General features: G+C 43.9%; 2 protein-coding genes across 3 annotated transcripts in view; one reads left to right on the top strand and one right to left on the bottom strand.

The window, feature by feature from the left end:
• Positions 1–394: 394 nt before the first annotated feature.
• LOC134094757 (pro-neuregulin-4, membrane-bound isoform-like) lies at positions 395–5157 on the bottom strand. The gene is made up of 5 exons (XM_062548393.1): positions 5076–5157; positions 4380–4443; positions 3727–3820; positions 2122–2274; positions 395–1872 (listed from the first exon to the last, which is right to left on the bottom strand). Exons 2-5 carry the CDS (start codon positions 4387–4389, stop codon positions 1794–1796), a joined length of 336 nt encoding a protein of 111 aa, XP_062404377.1. The 5' UTR covers positions 4390–4443; positions 5076–5157; the 3' UTR covers positions 395–1793.
• Positions 5158–6808: 1651 nt separating this feature from the next.
• The window catches only part of tmem266 (transmembrane protein 266), a 69186-nt gene continuing 54705 nt past the window's right edge, over positions 6809–21289 (top strand). The window contains exons 1-3 of one of the 2 annotated variants that reach the window (XM_062546689.1): positions 6809–7609; positions 8302–8376; positions 9596–9707. In XM_062546689.1, the coding sequence (XP_062402673.1) occupies positions 9694–9707 (14 nt within the window). In that variant the 5' untranslated portion in view covers positions 6809–7609; positions 8302–8376; positions 9596–9693. The remainder of the gene's footprint in view (positions 7610–8301; positions 8377–9595; positions 9708–21289) is intronic. The other variant, XM_062546690.1, reaches the window with a different exon arrangement.

Genomic DNA, 21289 nt, shown 5'->3' with positions numbered 1-21289 from the left:
TAAATGCTAAAGACACTCTCTTACTGTGTGTAAGAGAGAGACTGAGTGGCAGTGAGCGTGTACGCAAACACACATACAAATACATATTTATGTGGATGGGCTACTGGCTGTGCACAAGTGGTATTGTCAATTATGTCAGCACATATTGAACTCAGTCAACTGAGCGCTCTCCATATTCTCACCACCCTGACAGATGCTTTCTTCATGGTGCAATGGATGATGCAATAACACAACTGAACAGCACACTGGGACATCCCTACAGTAGTAGGAGGGGAGAAGTTATATGATTTTCTGTGGTCTCCTATTACAAACACAGCCTTGAATGCGAAACACTAAAAAAAAAGGTTTAGGAATCTTGTGAATAGTACACATCAAACCCATGCAATGGCACCAATGCACATATCATATTATTTATTTTAAAAAGTAGTATCCCTCAACATTGAATAGATTCTTTTGTATACAATTCCATCTACCACACATACTCTGACATTAAGTCACTGTCAACAGGTCCTCCAAATAAATGATGTAAAAAATAAATCATCATCAACAAACAGGTCTAACAAACAAGAACAAACAGTGTTTTACAATTAATATATACAATATATTTGTACACACGTACAATATATGCTTCATACAGGAGCAAAAATGAATGCAATGCATGTCTTCATGCCTGCATCATGTCTACATTCTTTTGCATTCTTCACATTCCCAAGTTCCTGTCTGGCCCTATGCCATAATCACTTTATGCACAATACTGCTACAACATACAAATATTGGGGAAACCATTTCATGGTTTAGGCTAGTATGATACAATCAATAGTACAACCAATGTAAGCTTTTACTGACCACCGGTTTCTGGTCTTGCATTTTTTTAATTCCTCTTGGGATTAGCTGTGTTAAAGGGGTAGTTAAGCAAAGTGAGTAGTTTATCTTAACGCAGTTCTATCTATTGTGAGATGTGCACTGTAAGTGAACAGTGGTTGTTCTTTCTGCCATTGCTCTGGTTCTTGATCATGATTTGATCAAGTGATGCTGACTGTCAGCTATAACCTAGTTCTCTCTGCAGCCCTTCTAACACCTGTCAGTGTTTACAGTCAGTATCATTCAAAAGACAACTTTCAACATGATCCTTGCCTACAATCACACCCTAACCATTCATAAAAGTATTCCTTTTTTGAACACATATAAACACTAACAATATAATCAACTGTTTTGATGAGAGGATCAAAGGTATTGGTTTGTTCTTACAGGTTGATGCTTCTGTCATCAAACAAATGCCGAACGTTCATCAAATGTACATCTACATAGTGGACCATAGTTATTTACAAATAAGCTGCAACTGTACAAAATAATCATATGATAAAATGCAATAATAACAGTCATCCCTCATTGGCTATATGCTCAGTTACATGACATTACAAGCCTAAGGTAACTGTATACTGAAGTTAATGTTTAAAAACAAAAATCCTTTTGAAATGTTACATTTTCAACAGAAGTTTCAGAGACAGACATCCAGTGGTGAAGCATAACATTGACAAAACTGGGGTCATGGGCTACACAGAAGAAGCCCTTTCAACGCGCATGCATTCAGTGCACTGCCACTGTGGATAAAATACACCATTAGAAGACTAAATCCAGTGTGATGTGTTTGAAAGTAGCCGGTCTGTTCCAGGGGGCTTAGTCCATCGCAGCCCTGTTTGAATTCAGACTTGTGCTAGCGGTGTGTATGAAGCTCTCCAACACCACAGGAGCTTCTTGCTGTGTCCCCAGATCTCTGCCCGGTCAGGATAGTGTCATACTCTTGGCTCCCTGTGCTGGACCTTCCAGTACTGTTCTCTGGTTGGCTGATTTTGTTCTTTAGTCCTCTTCAGCCTGAAAACAAAAGGGACATCACCGAATGAATGCATGTCACAAGCTGGCACTGTAAAAAAGATGCTTAGAATGTCTGAATGTTTGTTGTTGGAGTTACATGTTACACGTCGCCTGGTTTACAACCTGGGAACTTACTATCTAGTTTGATATACAAATTCTCTAGTCAAATGATCTAGTCCTGTATTTGTTTGTGTGTGTGTGTGTGTGAGTGTGTTTCTTTTTTACAGCAGACTCTCTGACTATACTGACTTGCAGGTGTAGTAGATGATCACAACGAGCATCGCCACGATGAGCAGGACAATGATGACCACTGCTGCGATCATGCCAGACTCCTTGCCGTCTAACGCCGTGCTGTCCAGCAGGAACAGCTCACATCGACTGCCCTTGTAGTTATCAGTGCACCTACAGAGGCAAAGCAGTCATTCAGTAAAGAAGTCATAGTTAGTGGGCTTGATCCAGCAAGCCCACTATGGTTCTTCTCAAGTTTACTTATATTTTATTATTCCCGTTCACCCACTTTTTCACACCGCCACTTCTCCTAGATTGTTTGAGCTATCGACGCGGTTCCAACACTAAAAATTCAGGCCCGAACCAGTGTACAGTATGTTGCTTATTGATTTCGATCTGGTAGCTGCCTGGGCTGAGCTGGCCTGGGCTGTGTGTGACTGTGAAAGTGTGTGCTGTGTAACTTTTGGTCCGTATAGCCGATGTTCGAAAATAAGGTACTGTTGCGATCCTTTTGGCGATCTGCACCTGATCAAGTCCACTCTAGCAGTTCCTCGGGGATGCATTTCCAGTATATTTGTCCTTATTCAGGGATATTGTACTGATTCGGTTTGCAAAGGCCTCAAATCAGGCCAGGATCTTTCACAGCTGTTGAGTCCCCACTCAAAGAGTTCTTGTCCTAATCTCCTGTCACGAGTCTGGACTTGGTAGTTGAAGTTAGTATACTTGTAGTTTTAGTTAAGTGGCAGAGTTCATCATTACTTAAAAATGCCTCAGAGAGAAAAGTAAAGTTGTTTCCTCTAAAGAAGGGAGGTGATGAGGCTTGAATGTGCTGCAGGCAGAGAGAGAGACTTATATTTTCCTGACAAATGTACAACCTCTTCCTAAAGGACACCAAGCAATGAAGCAGATGAAGAGTAACGTGAGGGAGACGAGTAGTGGGCAGAACTGACACTTTGGGAGAAGTTATGACACCATACTGCATTAGGGACTGAGGCAAATGTTCCTTTTGGAGTAGTCGGCAAATATAGGAGAGCAATCACACCAGTAGCACACATATTAGAGGGGACACTTGGGTGGTAGACATATCTTGATATATGACTACATATAGTGCTTAAACTCCCATATCTGTATAAGTAATGGTGGCTTCACAACAGAGTAAATGCTGAACAACTCGCCAAGCGTCTAAAAAACTCGAAATTTCACTAGACACCCCAAGAAAACGGAGTCTGCGGGTGCTACTCCCAACCAACTCAGACACGGCATGGACAGACATGGCCTTATTAAGGAACTGATTGAGTTCTGTACCACAAGCTCAGTGGATTAATCTGATATTGAACTCACTAAGTACAACAACAACAACAACAACAAAAGTTCTTCCACAGTGTTCTTTGGAAGTAACACAATTCTACATAGAACTTTTTACCCTCCAAACACAAGTCCAAAGGAGTCAAATCAGGTGGATCTTTGCTGACTAGCCAGTCAACCGTACCAGGGTGAAGTGGCCAACTGACTGTCAGAAAATATGACTGGGAATTGTGTGGATACGCACGTCTATATAAGTTTCACTCATGTTGGAGCTGAGGTTCATTCCTGCATTAGAGAATGGGTTTTTAGAGTGTTACTTACTGACAGCTAGGGGTGGACACAGAGGGGATCATGTAGCATGATCCCCCATTCATGCAGAAAGAGGCTTCAGATGGATCGCACGGTTCACCATGGTCTGTCAAAAAAGAAACAAACAAATAAATGCAAAATAACTCAGTACCTTCCATTTCTCTTCATGACTCAGCATTTTGTAAACAGTTATTGTATTGTGTCAATAAATGTTGCATGACACATCTCCTGTTATTTACGCATCTTGACCATTTTTGATCTTTAAGCTTTTTGTTATCCATCACCCACACCTAGAAATGATAGGTCCCAGTGTGGATGTTTTAAGTTCATTGCCATGTATTTGGTAAAGATGCTACATGAATATGAAATTCTTGGACTCAAAAGTGAGTTAAAATAGAAACATCAGATAAAATAGTGCTTAAAGTCTGTGAGTGCAAAAAAATAACTAAAGTGGCAAAAGGTACATCAGTGTCTATCATAGTCTATATCTGTATAATATCAGTACAGTATATACTGTTTATTAAGCACAGAAATAAAGTTTTAAATCATCAGCATGCATTTTGATGTTTGGTTAAAAGTTGGATACCTGGACATCTTATTCAAGCATTGTTTATGTTCATAAAGCCCGCAGCATAAGTTTCATTCATCTCAATAACTCAGCTTACCAGACATCATTGGAATATTATTTTCCTGATTCTTCGTCTTCCAAGAAACTTGAGATTACTCAACCTGGAAATGAAGGACAATTCCAGGAATGTGGTGTGATTTCATTGCAAGCTCATGCCATAACACAAGACAAATGTTCGACAAGAAATGCTCCCAGACACAATATTCGACAAGAAACGTTTTCAGGCAAATGTTATTTATAAATCCCAGTTAAGAATAAAGCAAATTCAGTCTCACAGAAAACCATACAGGATACAGGTACAGTATACTGTTTTGTGATACGTTTTTTCTCTAAGCATACTGTACTAGTAGATGAAAGACCTCAGTCAGGAGTTAACAAGGTTCTAATATGTTACAGTAAACATTTAAGAGATGAGGATGACAGCCTTTATATATACACTGAGTTGAAAGTCATTATTATGAAGTTAAGGTCATGCATCCCCTTGAAAGTTGTTGAAGGAAAAGATGATGATTTTTTTTTTCTCATGCAGTTAGTAAACATCTCTGCCAGACTACAGTCGTGTGTTCAAAGATGTAAGATAAGGCAGTGTCATCATAAACCTTAAGTTAGATTTTTCTTTCTTAGTTTCTTTCTTTCAATTTCGAGTTCAGTCCTTCTGAAAGTGTGCTAGAGAAAGTCGATTGAAAAAAACAAAACATTTATTTTGCTTTGACAGTGCATAAATGTTTCTTACCTCTGAGTAGCAGCTCGTTTTCAGGTCTGATTCAACGAAAGCCTTTGGGTGAGTCACTTTGGCTTCTTAAATAACACGTGTTGTTGGGGCACCTACAGCAGTCACTTGGATGGTGTGGGCGTGACCCTCTTGAGCAGGAGAAATGTCGTGATTGCTGTTTTTCCACATTGTGAATGGCGGGGATTCTTATTAAGCGTCTGACTAATGTGGCTAGAATGTGCCTTAAAGAATGGGCTTAATTCTCATCCCACTCATTACCCATGACATGTCTGAGAAATCCTGACATTTGACATCAGATGTTAGGTGAGCCACTCAGACCGCTTTGAAAGTGGAAATTGTATCCTGTGCGTGGCCTAAAGGTGAAATTAGGTCTGCATACTCTGTCGCCGCAGTGTCAGGTCTGGCAAAGGCGTGGCCTATAGAGATCACCTGTTTCCTAAATGTGACAGTCGACAGGTTTTACGTAGGCAGACTCAGGGCCTGGCAGAATGTGTGCTATGCAATTAGGGAAGAGGAAAGAAAGCCGCAACTATGAGAGGAATCGTGGGAACTCATACCGACCTTGGCTTGCTTGTTTACATTCTTTGTTCATGTAACAGTAACTTGAAACCATCAAAGCTGTGCAGTAGAGGTAGCCCTCAAGAAAAATACTGACACCCTCACAGTGCAGTCTGATATTATAAAGCAGTTTTGGGTCATTTGAACTCAAAATGCTCCTTCATGTTACAGATACTGTAGGCCAACAGATAATAGACCTAAACATCACACGGCTGTATGGTCAAGCAAACCTCTGCCATTTTATGTCATTTCATCTTCAGCTTTATTTACTGTTTTTCTCATTCGCTTCGTTGCATTTCCCAGAAACTGTTTGTTCAAACACCATATCATCACTTAATAATGTAGTCCCGAACAAACAGCAATGCTTTAGCACATCCATGCAGCTGTTTATTGTTATAAAGTTTTACATTTTTAATTGCTACTGCCATGTTGGTCAAATGCACTATTTTGGTTCAATGCTGAATAGTCCTACCTACCCCATTTTAAATTGGCCTTATTTCATTGCTTGAGCCATTACACATGCAAAAGTGTTGAACCAGCTGTCATAACTAGTTGTCAGTCTGTCCAGCATATACTGTAGGCCTATACTGTATGTGACCTGACAGAAATACGTGCAGTGGTACACAGCTCTGACTAAGAGGTGTTTTACAGTATATTGTTCATTTGTAGCTTTAACATTAAGTTCAAAAGACTGTTATCTTGTCATAAACAATGGTGTAAAGACTTATCATTTTGATGGTATTGACAGGTTCCTTACAGTAATACTTGCTTTTGAGCCATAGACTAAGCATTATGTGCAAGATACACGCTTTTGTAGGTAATTCATTATGGTGCAGTTTTCACTAATTATTTTGAGAAATGCACCAGAGCGACAGAGATTAATTTCCTGTCCTTAAGTTTGGCCTATGTAAGGCCTTAACAGGCATGTCAATTCCCCTCTCAATCACAGAGAAAGATGGGGAAGTTGATGTCTCGGGTCAAATATTTATTTTATATTTGTTAATTTGTTCATCGATGTAATATAGCAATATCCTGAAGTTTGTCTCGCTCCCGACTTGAAACATCTCTTGTTTGATGTGAAGACTCAAGGAATATTTCGGTGTATTAACTGATGTCTCCTTTAACCATCGAGTAGTGAAGCTCGTTGAATGACAAACGGTTAAGCCAATTGACAAAAAGAGAAAAATATTTCTTCATTGGAGGCACCCTGGGAAAATGACCGCACATACGCGGAGAGACTATTCAGACGTAAATGGAAAATGAGGTGATTGGAGCAACGTGCGCATTTGGAGGTTATCCCGAGGAACCCCACAAACCAACCGTGAAATCCAGTCTCCTGTGATTCCTCACAACGGGACCTATTTATCTCCTGCATCACACGCCTCTGCAAGCCTGCGCTGAATCGGGAGCACACATCTAGAGACGGTCTTCGATGAAGAACGCTGTTTCAATGTTCTGTCTTTAAGCTTACAATATTTCGTGACTTTGGCAGAGACTGATGATCGGGTCGCTCCTTCAGCACCTGGATAGTTCCTGGCTGAGGAGCCGAGCAGGGCACATGGAGTCCCTGGCGTGATTGTAGGGGAAGCCCTTTCGCGAGCTGAGCAGGCGCGCCGTGTGTGAGTGTGCTCAATGCCCTCCTCCTGCTCCAAAGATGCCGTTCTCTGGATATTTGGTTAGTCGCAGCCTCTTCACAGCATCTTGGTGAAGGATGATGCTTGCGTTACGGATGAGGCTTTTCGGTTTTGCCCTTTATTCGAAGCAGCAACAACAGCAGCAGCAGCAGCAACAGCAGAGGCACGGATGCTTGGCAAATGCTAAAGTGCCCTGGGTAGCAGCAGTAGCAGCAGCAGCAGCCTACACAGAGCCATCCCGGAGCTTTCCTTATACTGGTCATTAGCAAGGGAGATATTACCATCATCATTACGAGGGCAAGGGAGACACGATCAATCACTCAACAATGTAAAACAATAAAGGTACGTTTACTTTCCCATGCAAGCCCATGATAGCTTATTTTTTTTAGCTGTTTCTTCATAGCATTGTCAGTAATTACCCCTCCTCCACCTACTCTCGCCTCATATTTTACTAATTATCACCGTAATGACCCAACGATAGTCCCTGTGTTTATCAAAAATAAGCGCATCATTGCTGGCTTTTGTAAATGTAGAGAAACAATGCATGTGATTGATTCGATGTCATGTCTTAGAGCCCACTAATAGCCTTAATCAGAACGCGCACTAAAACCAGTAGCCCCTTCTAGGCCGTTTAAAATGAATGAAACGAACAGTGCGTGTATTATTTTAAGAATTATATAGGTGTACTGATCTCCATTATATGTCAGTTTGTTTGGAGCAGAAACTTGGAGGGTTCTGGTCGTTTTCGTTAAAGTGAATCGACAGTGTTTCCAGCTACTTGTAGGGAAGTCTATCTAAAAGCAAGAGCGAAAAAAATATTTTGTTGCGTAGCCGTGGCGCTTTAAGACATTTTTTGGAAGATGGAGACCTGTCATCTATGGCTTGATAAACTGATAACAGTTGGCTACGTTACATTACACAATTAGGCTACTTTTGTTTCGCCAGAAGGCTTGAGGAGGGTATCAGTTTCTCAGAAGTGTCTTTGAAACTCGATGTAACTTGGAAAGCTTAAGAACAATTGTGTTTGTCTTCAGATATTCGAGCCTTCTCTAGAAGTTTGAATACTATCTTCACGAACAGCCTGGCTACCCATGAAAATGGACATTGATGTGAGTACTGAAATTATTGCAGCGTAGCGTCTGCAGATGAATTACTTTAAAATATGATTTATCAACACCCCCATATTTCATCAGTGTGTTATCCATGTCTGGTATGTGCGTTATAATATGCAGCATAATAAGTGAGCATAGATTTATAATGTGCTTAGTTAGGTGGTGTAATATACACTCAGTTGCCTCGTTGCTGATACACAATGTCTTCAACTTAAAAAAAAGTTCAGGCTAATTTACTCATAATAGAATACTTGAATGTTATTTCCCCCCTCCTCCGCTGTCTAGCATGTAATGGAGATGCAAGATCAGATTCCGGGCCCTTTTTGACCTGATTTGATTTGTCCTCCATCATGCCTCTGTTGCACAGTGGTACACTCAGGTACTCTCTCAAACGCCTCATACAAGTTTGAGAGATGTGTCTCGCGCTTGGCTCATTTGTCAGGCACTGCACCGACTCCACTATGCCCCTTCTCTCGTCCCACCACTGCCACGCCAATACCTGTGCAAATGGGAACGTTTCAGTGATGGAAGCGATAGTTAAACAGCCTATACAGCTCGTTCAGCTTATAGATGTTCCCTCAGACCAAGCATGACAGGTTCATCATAGCTTTGACAAGACAAAGGGAGGGAAAGCACTGCGAGCAGGTTGTGTTAATTTTGAACTGCTTTGACAAGCAATATGTCTATATGTGAAAGCCAGTTTGAAAAAGAAAGAGCAGTTTGAACAATGATATCCCTTTTCCAAAATCTTGTCATGTTATTAAAAGTAAATGAGGCCTTATGTTATGTTGCAGGTGTTCACACATGCATGCTAGATTCTCAGTGGCACAAATGGGTTTGAAGGGATTCGGTAATGGCTTGAACAGCCACAGCGCTAAGATCTCCCTGCCTCCCATTGCTATAGGTTTTCATTCCGTGCTGTTGATTCATTCATGTTCCATTTATGTACCATTTTCACCATAGTCACCATATCTTTATGTTGAGTAAGAGACAGACTACTGTAGCGTGTGGTCCACTAATATTGAATGCTGTTTCACTATTTTATTATTGTAATTTTTAAGACTATAGTTGAATGTTGAATAGAGTGCTAAAATGTTTTTCTAAATCCTCTGAAAATAAGAACGGAAAAAATAATTATATGTATTGTCTAACTGAAAATCACTAAGCCCTTTCTAAATCCAGATTGTCTTTGATTTGTGGTACTCTTTTTTTGTAGGTTTGGTATAAGTGACGCTTCTCCTGCATTGTGAATCAGGAGCTTGAGTCGGGGGGGATATTTCTGTGGAAATCCATTTGCTGTCTCAAGACACCAACATGAGTCAAAATCAGTGAGTACAACACATCTCTTTCAAATATGTTTTACTCTGTTGTTGCGCTTGAGGACAACCACAGCAGTGTTCAAGGTGTGCTCAGGAGAAACCTACTGTAGCCTGACACTGTGCACCCTGGATTTATTCCCCTCATCCCAAATCATTTGTGTGAATATCTTGTACACAGTAGTCCACATTGAATTTAGTGTCTCCTTTTTAGATGCCCTCTGTCCTTCATAGCAGACACTCAGTGAACAGCATCTTCTCTTTCAGAGAAATTATAGCTGTTCAGCTGGCAACTTTTCTGCCAAGTCTTTCCTTTCCTTGATTATAACAAAATCAAGTGGACTTGCTACTTTGGCTGCTTGTGGGCTAATAGCACGATAACGGTACATCTAATATTATCCTTGGAAAACAGAAATCAAAACCCTGAATTGGTGAAAACCTTGACTACAGTTTCAGATGTACATGTAAACTTGGACGACAGCACGTCCTCTAAACTCTCTGCTACGGACAGTCGTTGTGTGGAGTCTGCTGTTGACAGTTTCACCGAGGAGCTCCTTTCGGTGACCTTAGACATTACACCAAGGTCAGAGCCATTATGGCTCCCTAAATGACTCGCGCGCTGTTTGGACTGTCACACAGCCAGCCTGCCTCAGGTCACAGACACACACACGCTTTTACTTTGTCTCAGTGAGGGGGCCCAGTGAGACCAGGGACATGTCAGAAATGCCACCGTATTCAACCCCATCCCCTCTCTCCCCCCGGCACACACACACACACACACACACACACACACACACACACAGCCTACATGTTCTGCTGGCAGGTGACTTTGAGAGAGAATCAGCAGGATACAGCTGAGCTGAGTTGGGCTCTTGGGGCTATCACCCCCACTACAACCCCACAAACACACACACACACACACACACACACACCCACACACACACGCACACTCACAAACACACACACACACACACACACACACACACACACACACACACACACACACACACACACACACACACACACACACACACACACACACACACACACACACACAAACACTCACTCACTCACAAACACAAACACTCATTAACTCACTCACAAACATACACACTCTCTCTCTCTCTCTCTATCAACCTTTCTCTCTCTCACACACACACACTGACACACACGCACACGCACGCACACACACACACACACACACACACACACACACACACACACACACACACACACACACACACACTCACACACACACACACACACACACACACACACACACACTTCTCTCCCCCCTCCGAGAACCTGTCCAGCAGGTTTCAGCCTCTGCTGCTGTCTCTTAGCATGCAGGAGGGGGTGTCCACATGTCATATTGTTGTATTGATAATGGCTCCCTGGGAGTCCCCCACATGACTCTCTGCATCCCAATACTGTAACAGCACTGGACTCAGGCGAGTGTGTGTGTGTGTGTGTGTGTGGGGGGGGGGGGGTGTCAAGGTGAACCAGAGCAGGTCCTCCGAGTTGAGGACAGAACCAGCGACCGGTGGTCGGGAGAGAGCTAGTATTTAGAGCTCCAGGCTCCAGATACAGGCATTCAGGCGAAATGTAGGCATTTAGCCATTGCCACTGATGAAGTGATTTGATGCCTATTGTTTTGTCACACGTTGGAGAGATGTTTTATGGGTGCTCTGTTGTAGTCAGGTGTGCTAGTGTCGTCCAGGCACAATGTGCAACAACACTCGATTGTGTACAGTCAGGGCATGGGATACTGTAGCTCATGGGAAAGGGATAGAATGGGATAGATTAAGAGTGACGATCACTGAAGAAGTGTTAGTCCTGAGACTGCAGTTGTTTATTTGGAGGTTCAGTAAAGAACGAGTTTTGAAGGACATGACTGACACATAACGGAGCTATAGTCCATCTTGGGTCATTTTGACATTGTGTGTGTTTGTATGTAAGTGTGTTTGTGTGTGTGTGTTTGTCTGTGAAAGAGAGAGCGATTGAGAGAGAAAGACAGAGAGAGAGAGAGAGAACCCATTATGACAGTCTCCGTGTTTGAAGTGTGAGTGAATGGGTGAGTGAGTGAATGTGTGAGTGAGTGAGTGAGTGTATGAGTAGAGTGAGTGTGTGAGTGTGTGAGTGTGTGAGTGAGTGAGTGAGTGAGTGAGTGAGTGTGTGAGTAGAGTGAGTGAGTGAGTGAGTGAGTGAGTGAGTGAGTGAGTGTAGTGAGTAAGTGTAGTGAGTGAGTGAGTGAGTGAGTGAGTGAGTGAGTGAGTGAGTGAGTGAGTGTAGTGAGTTCCCCGTGCTCTGCTGTAATGAAAGCCTCATGTGGGGTTTTATTAGCGGGTGCGTCTCCATCCTCTGGAGCATGCGGGGGACTGTACTGGAGCTCCGCTCACACCCTCTGCAGTAGATTTCCTGTAACCACTCGCAGCCAGCAGGAAACAGAGTGAGCTGCAGTTCCCAAATAACAGGTGCTTCAGTGATATCCCACCCCTTGTGAGGGTGCACATTTATTGGGTTGATACTTCATGTCCTAAAATTTAATAGGATACGTAGCGAAGGCCTGCTGTGGCTTTTGTCGGAGTTATTTTACACACTGCCCGCACACCGATTGTTATTGTCTCGGAGAGGCCTTTTTTTTTAAAAGGGTGTTTGAATGACAAACTCATCTCTGCGCTGACAAACAGCAGAAAAGCTCTCTCTGTGAAAAGAGGCAAACAATCGTCTCCTTTCTCATGTTGAACGGCTACGGAGGCGACTTGCTGTAGGGTCTGTTGGAGGGGCCTGTTCTGGACGGTCACATATCAGAGGTGTGTGTGTGTGTGTGCGTGTGTGTGCGTGTGTGTGTGTGTGTCTGTGTGTGTGTGTGCTGGGCGAACAACAGCGCTGGTCGGTCACGTATCAGAGGTGCTGGGCGAACAACAGCGCTTTGCGTTCGCTTTTATTTGTTGAAAGGCTGCTCTCTGTCCTCGAGCCTTATTTGAAAAATGTTTGTGTGTTTCTTTCCAGTCAGCACACAGGGACAATTGTGTGTGTGCATGTGTGTGTGTGTGTGTGTGTGTGTGTGTGTGTGTGTGTGTGTGTGTGTGTGTGTGTGTGTGTGTGTGTGTGTGTCTGTGTGTCTGTGTGTGTGTGTGTGTGTGTGTGTGTGTGTCTGTGTGTGTCTGTGTGTGTGTGTGTGTGTGCTGTTTGCGAGTCTTTGTATGTGTGCGCACCCAAGCACTTAAACACACACACACACACACACACACAGGCACACACACAGGCACACAGACACATACTTACACACATGCACACACGCACATACACACACACACCCTGAGGAGATGTGTGTGTTTGAAACAGGTCAGCTAGCATTTAGTCCTGTCTTTTCTTTTTAATGAAACCTCTGTATTCTTGCTGGAATGAGAGCTGATGATTGCTGTGGCCTAGTCTCGGGAATACTCCAGAGGAAAATTCTCTCTCTCTCTCTCTCTCTCTCTCTCTCTCTCTCTCTCTCTCTCTCTCTCTCTCTCTCTCTCTCCTCATCCCCACTGTGTTTCCAGAGAGATGGGAAAAAAAACGTAGAAATAAAATCCTCCCACAGACAGAAAAATAAGACAGCAGCCGTGTAATGTTACGACGCATTACATAATTTGCTCCGCTCGACAAACCTATCTAGGACAGCTCGTGACGTAGATCTCATTCTCCTACAGCCAACCGCTTTGTTGGAAAGGGCTGTCCACTGATGGTGTCAGGACTGCACAGTCCTCGTAAGTGCTGTGGTCAGGAATCACACGTATCGTCGCTGTGAATGGGACCTGACAGCCGAGCTTCAGTTCCCCGGCAGACCACTGGGGGCAGCACTACCATGGAGGACCCCCCACACGAACTGACCTGCAGCACTTAAGCATAATGCAGTTGAAATGTATGGATGTGTGTGTGTGTGTGTGTGTGTGTGTGTGTGTGTGTGTATGTATGTGTGTGTGTGTGTCTGTGTGTGTGTGTCTGTGTGTGTGTGTGTGTGTGTGTCTCCCTCTCTCTCCCTCTCTCCCTCTCTCTCTCTCTCTCTCCCTCTCTCTCTCTCTCTCTCTCTCTCTCTCTCTCTCTCTCTCTCTCTCTCTCCCTGTATGTGTGCTACAGTGAGAATGATGTTAGTATAGAGGGTCCTTATCTGGACCCACCCCCGGTGACCTTCAGGAGTGTCCTGATGAGGCAGCCCGCTGTGTGTGCATCTCTAATGGCATCCGACTCCGCTGGCTTCTCCGTGGCCGAGCAGACTTCCGTCCTGGCCGTCGGTGCCGAGACATGTTGCGGGCGAACTCACTCGCGCTGATGCCTTGTTGCTTGAGTGCTCTCCGCAGCATCTGGCTCGGAGAGGTTGACAGATGTTGCCGGGATTTTCTGTGAATGTGAGAGCTCCCGACGCCCTTACCCTCCCGCTTCTTCCCCCTGCACTCCGGGTTTAGTTCAAACGTCTCTGCGGCGGCCCGGCACGCGTGTCGGAAGATTAGCGAGAGAAGTGGCATGTTTACTACTTTCACTGATTAGAGAACATGACAAATGGTGGAAGGTGGACGTGTCGAGATGCTCCAAGCAGCATCACCAGTAGGCTTGTTTTCAGACGTAAAGGACACAAGGCGAATGTCTTCAAAAGGTTTTCATAGAGGATATATCCTTTTTTGGTTGGGCGAGTTCATTACTGTGGTATAGTTCGGAAGTGAACTGTTTTACATAAACATTTGTAAAGCTATAAGTCATTTTAAGAGATACATAAAAGACCTAAGGCAGTTATACTAGAACATAAATTCATTCATGACAAGAGGAGTTCATTTCATTGACTGAGGTAATTCAAGGTGCTCGTTCAGGCACCATAAAAAGAAATACTTTTTAAGGGCATCATAAAGTACGAAACAAAATATTTTGAAAAGTTCATCCTGCCGTTCATCCAAAGATACGAGGGGGGGAAACATTTTGAGCCATAAAAGTCAGATCGAAGATCTTCTGGTAGTTGCAACATGGCTTTCATACCTTAGTGGTGCCTACTACTGTAAGTTAGTACTACTCAATAATCTGCTAGTTTTGTATTCCTTAAGCATGCTGGGAATCTGATTTGCCCGTTAAGAGATATACTGTAAGAAGAAGTTTAAATCAGTTCTTTCCCTTGCCCGAGGGAAAGGATGATCGTACAGGATGAATTAAACCGGCAATGGCCTCAGTTGGGATCAGTTAATGCTCTGGTTACAGGCTTCTCAATGTTCTGTGTCTGTAATGGTCTCTTTGGGAAGGGCTATTTGCTGTGGTTCAGGTGATAAAAGCCTGAATGATTTTCTCTAAGACTGGGCTGGGCATGAAATCTCTTTGTTCTTACTTTACCTCCAAGATGACAGAAGCGTTCTTCACTTATTGATTTGACATAAAAGCTGATGCTTATCTGAAAGTATTGGAAATATTCTCGCCTGCTTCTTAACATTTTAAGGCCTTAGACTCAAGGTTAACGGCACAGGCTTATCATTGTTGTCAAACAGAATGATCTCTGTGTCATCCGACCAGGACCAGTACAAACTGGGACACACACTACTAACCTTGTAGTTTTTTTTCTTCATAATTCTGCCTCAGAGTGCTCTGAAGTGTTTCTTTCTATGTAATATATATATATAAATACATATACATATACAGTATATGTCTGCTCTGGTACAGCACATCCAGGAGTGTCGTCTCAGCCACTGGCCTCCCATTCGGCGGCGCCAGTCGTGCCCGTTTAGGCTGGCACTCGCGGTGACAACGAGGAGGCCGGCGCGACGTGCTGTGTGCATTAAGCAATTCTGTGGGTGCCAATCAGGTTTAGAGGCTTTTAGAGGGACGGAGCTTTGACAGGGGCTGCGGACAGCTGAGCCGGGCAGGCGTGGCGGCTAAGCTAGCGGAATGACAATGACTCCGCAGCGGGCCCCCCCCCCCCCCCCCCCACCACACCACCCACCCCCGCCTTCTCTCCCGATGCCGCCCCAGCCCCGGTGCTGAAGCAGCATTTCATTTTCTCCTCCAGCATGACAGACACAGATAACTCAATTTTTGAAGCCAAACACACTGGCAGCACAATCACACCTGGGAAGTATTAGTTCATGGGCAGAGGCAGTAGATGGGGAAATTAGGTGTTTGGGAAAACTGCCTTGTAGGCAGGTGGAATCTCATAAGGACGTTACTTACTGTACTGGGGTAAAATCCACAAGGCTACCTCCTCTTCATTGATTTCTCTTTGTATCGGTGTATTCTCTTGTTTTGATAATCTGATTGCAGGCTGCAAACTGCAAAACTGATGTGGGCCATGCGCTGGTTAGTGCGGCATATTAGAACAGTGGCGCACAGCTGAACACGGTCTGGGTTGGCCGTGGCACCTTGAGCGCAGTTCAGAGGAGAGCAGTCATTTCATTTTCCTCTCTGTGTCGAGATGCGTTTCATCGTGTCATTTTATTTGGTAAATGTTGGAGAAAATGCATTTGGAAGAAAGGGAAGCGAAGTGGAAAATTTAATTTCAAGTGGCGGACCTTTTCAGAGGAGCGGGGACGAGGCACAGAGAGTGAACTAGTGCCTCGTGCGAGCCCAAGTGATTTGTCAAAATGTGCAGGGAGAAAAGAGTAACTCCGACACAGCATTTCTGAAACCATGACTTATGTATATTAGCCACTCCAGGTATTTTTTACCACCTTCCTCTTCTTTACGATTCATGTTTTTATTTATTTATTTATTTATTTTTTGCTTTGGTTTATTCCTTTATTTATTCATTCTTTTTTTTCCCCCCCTGGCTGTGGGCGGGTGGCACAGTTTGTGCTGTGCCCGCTCTGTAATTGACCTAACTCTGCATAACATGAGCCTCTCCGTGCGTGAGGGAGATTCAATACCCCGTGTCCACGCTGGAATTGCATTCCGTTTCGAATTCTGTCGAGGCCAGCGTTATTTTGTGCGAACAAGATTGAGCCTTTTGCTGCTGGAGCATCTGTGCTTGGGCCGCGCTCCTGTTGAGGGAGAGAGGGAGGGAGGCGGGTGCGTAGAACACATTAGCCCAGCTAAAAGTGCCCTTCCCATGCTACTGGAGATTAGTGGATCCCCTGCACTGTTCCCCAGGAGTCAGTTCCTTCAAGGAGGAAAATGCTGTTCTCCATGTTTGCAGGACCTGTTCTCTCTCTCTCTCTCTCTCTCTCTCTCTCTCTATCTCTCTCTCTCTCTCCTCTCTCTCTCTCTCTCTCTCTCTCTCCCTCTCTCTCCTCTTCTCTCTCCCCCCCTGAGCTTCCCTTGGTGCAGCCTAATATAAATGCTTTATATAGATTTTTTTGGCTTTGGATGGAGGTCACCTCAATAGCGTGCAATCATTTCTGTTCCCTAGTCTTACCTGTCTGAGTCCCGCTTCTATGTGGCATGGGCATTATCTGGTGAACATTTTACATGTGGCATACTGTTCATTTGCATTCATATAACAATGTATGATATGTGTGTGTGTGTGTGTGTGTGTGTGTGTGTGTGTGTGTGTGTGTGTGTGTGTGTGTGTGTGTGTGTGTGTGTGTGTGTGTGTGTGTGTGTGTGTGTGTGTGTGTGTGTGTGTGTGTGTGTGTGTGTGTGTGTTTTAAAACAAATCGATTGCTGGCTAATGCAGGTATATGGATTAGTCAATGCTGAATTACAAACAAATGTAAAAGTAAATTGTTTGCATGCATTCAAATTGCTGTCCTCAGAGGTTGTTGCTTATACTTTTTCCTCCCCTCCTGCCTCCCCTGGTTTTATGTGGTGTAAAACATGCACCTGTAAAATATGGCTGCACTGGAGACTGGCCGGCAGTCTCCGCAGGCTGTTTTATTTTTATATTTCCATTGATCTGAGCCACTTGATTTATGGCCGTGTGCGGTGTGGGAGCAGTCGGAGCCAGAGGTGTGGACAGCCTGTTAGGTGGCACTGGTCAATCCTTTGGCCATGATTATATTCGCCGAGGAAATGTTCCCCTTCAGATGACAAAGCCGGTTTTAATTGCCGGTGCAGGCTGCCTCTGCATTATTCATACAGCGCCATGTGGTCCGGACCCGTATCGAGCCGAGCCGCCGTGTTAATGCCCAATTCACGGCTGCACAGTCAGCTCCAGGCAAGTGCTGCTGATTGACAAACAAATACCTTTACATACAAATGCAGGGATTTTTTTAATTGGCCAAATGGCCAGCGCTGTGGACTTGCTCAAGGTTAAACGGTGACGGTGTGGCAGACTCACACACTTCCTCTCACTCCCTCAGCATTCTGGCTCACCTCCTTCAGCCTCCTGATATTTTATAGATATCTAACAATCAATTACGCTTACAGTAAATTAAAATGATGTTTCGGTTGTATGGCTGTGTTTTTTCACTCATTTCCGCTATGTCTGCATGGCTCCCTAGTCACTGTCTCACTGTGTTACACAATAGGCCAAACTCCTTGTGAAGTTATTTCCAAACTGGAGTATTGCATGGCTCCTTAATCACTGTCCCATACACACGCCTGGACACAATACTGTATGCCACACGACATCTGCAAAGTCCAAACTGGATTATTGCACTGCTTTGTTAGCTGACTGCTCTGCTTGTGTAGTGAGACCATCCCAGATGATTATAAATGCAGTGGCACGTCTGGTCTTTGATCAAAGAGGACACGTGTAACTCCTCTCTCTTAGTTGCTCTTTATTGGCTTCCTATGGCAGTCAGAATTAAACTCAAATCCCTCACTCTGGCCAATAGGACACTCCCTGGATCTGCACCTTGATTTCTTAACTGCATGATCCAGCTCTGTGTCTCATCCACTGCAGTCCTCTGATAAGCGTCTGCTATGTTGGCCTTCCACTAACACTAAGGGCCCTTTCACACACCCGGCGCAACGTGGCACAAAGCACGACGCAAGGCTTATTCGTATTTTACACCCAGTCAGCGACAAATTCTTCACCATGCACTCCACTTTTACTAAAGGTGCCCTGACACACGTATTTCATGACTTTCTGGTACTGTCTGAAGTTCTACCATGTAACTTTTTTTGTGGAAAAAATGCCTTAGTTACCTAGTTTTAAGCCGTTCTAGCGTGGTATAGAAAGCCTGCAGGAAAACTCAGCTTGTTTTGCACCAGTTCTCATTATTATTCAATGAGCTAAGCTGCTTGACTTGGTTGGCAAACAGGTAGTCGGTTTCGCACATATAGTATTTTTTCAAATCTATAAGTTCAAAATGTTTTTGTTTTTTTGTCGAAGGGCACCTTTAAACCTTGCACCCAGGGCTGTGGCAGAAGGTGTTGCCTGGCGTATGATCCAAAAAATCGCTATCTAACACCCTCTAAAAATCATTATGCCACTGACCAAGAAAACTTGGTCTATAGCGAAGTGCATGCAAAGCACAGCGGAAGATGCACGGTTTGTTACTGTTCGCTCTGAGCAGCTCCTAGCAAGCAGTCCCAAACGACTTCTTTGCAGGATAAATATCCTTAGGATTTTTATTCAGTCATTCGATTGGGGTATTGGAGTACAGTAAGTGTTGCTTTTTACAGGCTTTTTTCTGTTTTCTTTTATATCCCCTTGTCAGTCAATAGTGAATGTAAATTTTTGCCATTGATTATGAATCCACTGTGAAAAAAGTTCACTTTACCTTTGAATTCAAATATTAGGTGAGTGCAGAATGCATGTAGTCACAAACAGGTTTAAGTAAAGTTTAGTGGAATCCCTGTGTTCTGTACACAGTCTCGCATGCAAGCAGATTCCTTCAAATGCGCCACTGACTGGCAAGATACACCGAGCTGTTTGAAGTTGTGCTGCTTGCTGTTAAAGGGAGTGACAGATATCACTCTCATTGGTTTAAAGGATGTTACGCCCAAAACACACCCATGACAGATTAAAGTAAGAAACAGAAGAATAACCCTTTTGAACAATAAGTATGGCCAGTGTTTGATAACAAAATATCCCCGAATGTGGACTGGACATGAATAAATGTATTTAAGCTTTTTGTCACTGACCATGCGTTTCAGATCACCAAGACAGGGGCCTATAAGAGGTCAAAGTCAAGACTCGTTTCCTCTGTTATTCCTCATCATTCATGTTTACCTTTCTGTTCTAGCCATAATTTTATGATCTTTAAAGCATCTAAAGATTCATCTCTTTACTGTGGATCTAACTTGTTAACTTTCCTGATAGTCGTGGTTTGTATATTTTACTGTTATTATGCTGTTAAATTCTATTATAGATATCAATAATGTTAATGTTAAGTCTATTGATGTCAATGTAAGTCACTTTGGAAAAAAGTGTCTGCTAACTGTAAACATACATTTTAAACGCGCACTATATGTATGCCTTTTCGATCCACTGATATTTCTATGGAGCGCCTATGTCACGACTGCTGCCTAGTACCTGTCTGGGAGTATGGAGCACTCTCACTCAAGTGTGCAGCCCCTTGACGACGTTAACGGGCCACTGAAACCAGACGCAGCCTCTGACAGTCATGGTGGCGCATGTGATTAAGGAGCAAATGTGATTGGAATGGCGGAGAACAGTTTGAGACTGTCAGAGGCGATTATAGTCTCCGTGGCATCATGGACCAGGTGGCCAACGCCCGGGTGGAGCCAGGGAACAGTGGGAGGGGGCTGGGATGGGGGGGGGGGTACGTCCCAGGTTGCCGTCTGCATGAGGATGTCAGAGTCAGATATGCTGTCTCATAGGAGCCCCCCATAAAGCTCTTGGTCCTAAGGGGAGTCAGTTTCGCTGACCAGTAGCCCCCAATTTGTAATTCCCCTTCTGAGTTCTCTAATTAGAATTTTTATTTGAAATGTATTCTATTATTATGTGAGCATGAAATCCAAATGCAGGTGCAGGTGTTTGAATGCACCTGTGTGTGTGTGTGTGTGTGTGTGTTTGTGTGTGTGTGTGTGTGTGCTGCGTAGTCTGTGTCTTCACTCCTGTGGCTCCTGGTGCAGGCACACTGCAGGAGTTTGGTCTGTGGTCTGACTGGGAGAGGGAGGTCTGCCCCCGCCACACTGGCTTTTCACCGCCATGACCACGACGCGCTTCAAGTCACACATGCCCTTCATTTTCAATTACCGCCACTGAGGGGGTTGTAAATGTCATGCATTCCTTTTCATGAAGCATCGCAGAGAAAGTGTGTGGGAGAGAGAGAGAGGGAGGGAGAGAGAGAGAGAGAGAGAGAGAGAGAGAGAGGGAGGAAGGGAGGAAAAAGGACAGAAAAGGGAAAGAGTAAGAGAACAGTAATCTTCCACCACTTCATCTGGTAAGCTGAAAGGGTGATGGAGGGAGAAAAAAAGTGTGCAACCTTTGAAGGAAACATGTTAAGTAGGGATTAGTCATGACCCAAAAATAAGGTTGGGGATGTTTGACTTTCATGCTCCGACTGCATTAACATTTGCCAGAGAGGGTCAAGCTAGAGGTCTCGCAGGTCATCCTGACCTAAGCAAAGCTCTCGTCAGTTTAACACACACACGCATGCGCGCACACACACACACACACACACACACACACACACACACACACACAGAAGGTTTACTTTAAGGTCCGAGCCTCCTTTTGTTGTCCACTTCTGTTAATCAATGTGGTCCACCCATTCTCTCTTACA

This window comes from Sardina pilchardus, chromosome 10 (assembly GCF_963854185.1).
Source record: "Sardina pilchardus chromosome 10, fSarPil1.1, whole genome shotgun sequence".
Classification (NCBI taxonomy): domain Eukaryota; kingdom Metazoa; phylum Chordata; class Actinopteri; order Clupeiformes; family Clupeidae; genus Sardina; species Sardina pilchardus.
This window is presented reverse-complemented; position numbering and strand designations above follow the sequence as displayed.

Excerpts from the sequence above, each read along its gene's own strand:
- LOC134094757 (XM_062548393.1), bottom strand. Across the intron at positions 2,275-3,726 it reads GTGTCCACCCCTAGCTGTCA|GTGCACTGATAACTACAAGG; the intron begins GTAAGTAACACT and ends TTGCCTCTGTAG. Across the intron at positions 1,873-2,121 it reads ATCATCTACTACACCTGCAA|GCTGAAGAGGACTAAAGAAC; the intron begins GTCAGTATAGTC and ends TTTTGTTTTCAG.